General features: G+C 36.2%; 1 protein-coding gene across 1 annotated transcript in view; it reads right to left on the bottom strand.

The window, feature by feature from the left end:
* Positions 1 to 1,156: 1,156 nt before the first annotated feature.
* Positions 1,157 to 5,269, bottom strand: part of WBP4 (WW domain binding protein 4) — a 19,934-nt gene continuing 15,821 nt past the window's right edge. Inside the window, exons 9-10 of the mRNA XM_017503763.2 lie at positions 3,992 to 4,155; positions 1,157 to 2,417 (exon numbers count right to left, since the gene is read on the bottom strand). Coding sequence (XP_017359252.1) covers positions 2,207 to 2,417; positions 3,992 to 4,155 — 375 coding nt within the window. The 3' untranslated portion in view covers positions 1,157 to 2,206. The remainder of the gene's footprint in view (positions 2,418 to 3,991; positions 4,156 to 5,269) is intronic.

Here is a 5,269-nt window from a genome sequence, read left to right as displayed (position 1 = left end):
GTGAAAAGAAATCCAGAAACAAGCTCTAGTTTATATACAATGTGCCTAAACATGAGCAAGTATTTTATTTTTGAAACAGTCTCACTCTTGCTGCCCATGCTGGAGTGCAGTGGCATGATCATGACTCACAGGTAGCCTTGATTTCTCGGGACCATATGATTCTCCCATCTCAGCCTCCTGAGTAGCTGGGACCACAGACACACGCCACCATGTCAAACTAATTGTTCGTATTTTTTTTTAGTAAAGATGGGGTTTTGCCATATTGTCCAGGCTGGTCTCAAGCAATCTCACTTCCTTGGCCTCCCAAAATTCTGGGATTGCAGGCATGAGCCACCATTCCCTGTCTTGATTGTATCTTATAGATTTTTAATACATAAATATCTGGTAGGGTTGATTCCCCTAGTTCAGTTCTCAGAATGTATAAAAACTGCATTTAAAAACAAACAAACAAAAAACTTTTGGTTGTTTGGATCATGTTTCTTTGAATATGGTTTCATCCAGAGAGTGGACCTCATAGGTCCAGATGTCATGAGGGTTACCCATATACCCACAGCGTTAACACGAAAAAAATGGAAAATCCCACAGTGGTCATGAAGGGCGGATGAGAGATTACTGAGATTTTTAAAAACTTATTTCTCTTATTATTTGGATTTTTATATTTATTTTCAAAATTACTTTCATGATCTACATACATATATATATATATAAAGGTAATAGTGGAAATATCAAATACTTAAAAAAAATCCAAGAAAGTTGAAAGCTGATATGCTCTCTATTCCTCCAAAGCAGACAGAATATTACTATTTTTCAATACTTGACTTACTAAAATATTGCTGTTTGTTATTATCAAGTCTCTTCTGAGCAATCCTTAAAACCAGATTGTTTAAATGTGGGTAAAGTATAGGAGTCCATTTACAGTCCATTAATTTTTTCCAACTGAGAAAAGTGAAATCCCAAAATGCACTGCTCAGCTAGATGACGAATGGGCTACCAAGAATTACAAAATATCTCTTCCCAATGAAAGGGAAAGTTTAGCCTTTCACGTTAATAAAATACTCAAAAAGTAGACTCAAAAAATGCGAAGACAAATCTCCAAATACTATCTCACTAATGCTAAGATGACTCTGACTGGAATTAGAATAAAAACAAAACTTACTCTTTGACAAAGTTTTTAATAAGCTATTATTTTTTACATGTACACTAGTAATCTTAAAAAGACAAGTATTAACTACCAAAAGTTAAATACTATACAGTTTATGAGAAATATAATTTTATGAATTTGAAAAGTAAAAGGTAACTACTAAGTGGATTAAATAAGAAAATTTTACTTTTTAAGAAATTTTAACCAGACAGAAAGTGAGAAATTACTAATTTAAAACTAAAAACTTACTGAAGCCAGAGACCTTACATAAACCTTAAAAAAATCTTTTCTAGTACACATAAGGCTGTTAAAAAGAGCGCATGACTGGGGGAAAAAAGGAATATGCTAGAATATGAACTCCTGTAGAAATATATTTCATTCATCTTTATCCCTGGATTCCTAACACAATGCCTGGTTCAAAGTTTTTTTTGAACTTTGCTTAAACAACGTTTGCTGCTTTGAAGTGAACTGGGGCAAATATACATTTCCATCTCTGGCCCAGTTTTCACTCCATATTAAGCACATCCGAAGTACCTGAGCTGCTCCTGGTTGTTGGCCTTTGACCTTAAATTGAGTAAGGTAAGCCAAGATGCATACACTTTTTACATCAGCCTTCTAACATCAGCCTCAGAACCAAATCACCACTGGGCTGTGAATCTTCTCATGTAGTGATACTTATTTGTTGGACAACAGTTAACATCAATGTGCAAAAGTAATGCATTTTTAATGCAGCTGATAAGTATGTTCATATGAATATAAATGCAATAAAGGCCCTGTTTCTCCATGTTTTAAATAACAGATACATAGCATCTTAAATTATGATATAATTAGCAGTTTTTAGACACTGAACATAATACACTGTATTACAATGCAATGTGATAGGCTTCCATTTTAGGAACCAAAATAAATTTCACATGAAAAAAGATTTATTTTAATTCACATAAAATACATTTAGAATAAATCTAAATTTTTAGCATCAAAGTACTTACAAACACACACAGATAAACTTTAGAGGTATAAATCTCCATTCTGTCCTAAAAGCATATACAAAAAGCTCTCTTGCAGCTATTGATCATCACCTCGTTGCCTTAAATTTCTAGATTTTCCATTTTCAGTTCTTCTCTTTTTGAAGACTGGGGCCACTCCATCTGCCACAACTCCAAGAGAAGTGACTGTTTTTTCTTTAAATACCACTTTGGGTTCTCCACCACCGTCAGCTTCTGAAGTTGATACATACTCATTTTCAGTGCTTGGAAGTTCCAAATCTACCTCCTCACTGGAATACAGAGTTAATATAAAACCAGTAATTGACAGGGTAAGACAAATGTTTTCATATAACCAATGCCCCAAGATCACCTTTCTAATGATAATACGTTAGAAGTTGCTCATTTTGGAGTAGGAACTATTTTAAAATACTGACTTTACAATATTATTTAAGATACTGAGCGCTAATTCAGATGGATACATGCCAGGAGAAGTTCTATCTATTAATTTGTTCCTGTTGCACCAAGGATGCATTATCTAAGAAAATGCTTGGGCTTATATATAAGCAGTACAAGTAAAGGGTAAGGGGGCTGGGTGCGGTGGCCCACGCTTATAATCCCAGCACTTTGGGAGGCCGAGGCAGGAGGATCACTTGAGCTCAGGAGTTCGAGATGTGCCTAGGCAACATGGTGAAACCCCATTGCTACAAAAAAAATTATCTAGGCATGGTGGCATACGCCTATAGTCCCAGCTACTCAAGCGGCTGAGGTGAGAGGATCACCTCAGCCTGGGAGACAGAGGTTGCAGTGAGTCAAGATCTCATTTTCCTTGTGTAGAAGACTGAATGGAGCTGTATGCTTAGCACTCCTTTTCTAAGAACTAGCCCTTCAAGCATCTACATGATTAGTTATACATAATCAGTTGAGTGGTCCTGAGATCAGCACCTGATTAAAAAGAGCTTATCACAGTATTGTACTCCCCAGACAGTCAACTGGTCCATGAAAAAGCAAGTTAGTCACAGCACACCCTTCAGTCCCCTCCGTGAGATTTTGGAACATGAACCAGAAAGATGGCTAGGTTTAACTCTAAGTAGCTGAGAGCATAAAACCTGTTGAAAACCATGTATCATCCTATTTGGAGAATCGTGTCCTGCAGAAGGCAGTTTATTCCAAAGATCTTCTTTTTCTTTTTGACAGGGTCTTGCTGTGTCTCCTAGGCTGGAGTGCAGTGGTGCCATCATAGCTCATAGCAGCCTCCAACTCCTGGGCTCAAGTGAACCTCCTGCCTCAGCCTCCCAAGGTACTGGGATTATAGGCTTGGGCCACTGCACTTGCCTGGCTAGCAAGGACCTTCTTTGCTATTAGTTATCATAGGCTGTTTTAAATTATAAAACTAAACAGAAGCACTGAATCCTATAGAAATGTACTTTGCTTAGTAATACTTAAAGAGTTGCTGCAACATTGCTTACCAAGTTTTTACGGAAAAAAAAAATTTTTTTTTTTTTTTTTGAGACAAGGTCCCGCTCTGTTGCCCAGGCTGAAATGTAGTGGTGTGAACACGGCTCACTGCACTCTCAACCTCCTGGGCTCAAGTGATCCTCCCCGCTCAGCATCTCTAGTAGCTGGGACCATGGTGTGTGCCACCATTCCCTGCTAAGTTTTGTTGTTTTTGTTTTTGGTAGAGAGGAAGTTTTGCTATTTTTCCCAGGCTGGTCTCAAAATCCTGACCTCAGGTGATCCACCTCACCCAGTCAAGCTATACTGTTAATAAGCACAGCATCCTTGAAATTACTTACTACAATTTATGGAAGTACTGGGATGCAAAATCACTTGCAGTAACAGTGGGATTAAAGTTCCAGGTACTTACTGAGACTCAATCTCTTGTCTAATTTCTTGCCATTCTCCATAAGGGTTTGATTTTTTAAGAGTTTTGGGTTTTTCTTCATTTGAACCTAATAAATTCTGTTTCTGAACAGTTTTTTCTTTTTGTGTTTCTGGGTCACTTCCTCCATCACCATTTTTATTTTTTTCCTGAAATGTAAAAGCCAAGAAATAATACAGTTCAACCAAAACTATCAGGAGGAAAATAAAATTTAACTAAGGCTTTTAACAGTATTGTTATAGATTAACAGTAATTCACTAACTCAATTTAAATTTGCACATAACACAATAAATATACATAGAAGAACTTTAATGCTTGATTATGTTTTCCAAGACATCTGAAATGTTGATATATCATGAAAAGGCTCCCTAAATTATCATATCAGTGTCTTAAGTTCTACAATTAAGGACAATAAACAGGGCTCCCTTAACTTCTTTTTGCTTATTTTACTTGCATATCCAACAGTGATTCTCTTTATTATTGCACCTCTCTTCAATTTTTCTGGGAGGTGGCAAGATTATAGGCAGTTTGTCCTTGTTTATGTGTATTTTGTAATTTTATCAATGAACACATTAATTTTTTTCCCTTTCCTACTTTATCATTTAAAAAATAATTTAGGGAGTGCAAGTGCAGATTTCTTACATGTATATACTGTGTCATGGTGAAGTCTGGGCTTTTAGTGTACCTATCACCTGTCAGTGAACAAACCCAACAGATAATTTTTCAACTCACCTCCTTCCCACCCTCCCACCTTTTATGGCCTCCACCATCTATTAGTCCATTCTGTATGTCCATATGTGCTCAATGTTTAGCTCACACTTGTGAGAACATGTACATGTAGTATTTGACTTTCTATTTCACTTAGGTTAATGGCCTCCAGTTCCATTTACATAGCTGCAAGATATGATTTCACTTTTTATGGCTGAGCAGTATTCCATGGTGTGTACATATACTGCATTTTCTTTATCAAATCCTCCACTGATGGACTCTTAGGTTGATTTCAAGTTTTTGCAATTGTGAACAATACTGCAATAAATGTAAAGTACAGGTGTCTTTTTTATGTAATGATTTCTTTTCCTTTGGGTAGATATTCAGAAGTGGGACTGCTGGATTGAATAACAGTTCTGCTTTTAGTTATTTGAGAAAAATTCTCTACAAAGTTTATACTAATATACATTCCCAGTAACAGTGTATAAGTGTTTCCTTTTCTCTGCATCTTTGCCAATATCTGTTGTTTTCTGACTTTTTTTTTTTTTTTTTTTT

The sequence above is a fragment of the Cebus imitator genome, unplaced genomic scaffold (assembly GCF_001604975.1).
Source record: "Cebus imitator isolate Cc_AM_T3 unplaced genomic scaffold, Cebus_imitator-1.0 Scaffold314, whole genome shotgun sequence".
Classification (NCBI taxonomy): Eukaryota; Metazoa; Chordata; class Mammalia; order Primates; family Cebidae; genus Cebus; species Cebus imitator.
The sequence above is the reverse complement of the archived record's forward strand: the minus strand, read 5'-3'. Positions and strand labels throughout refer to the sequence as shown.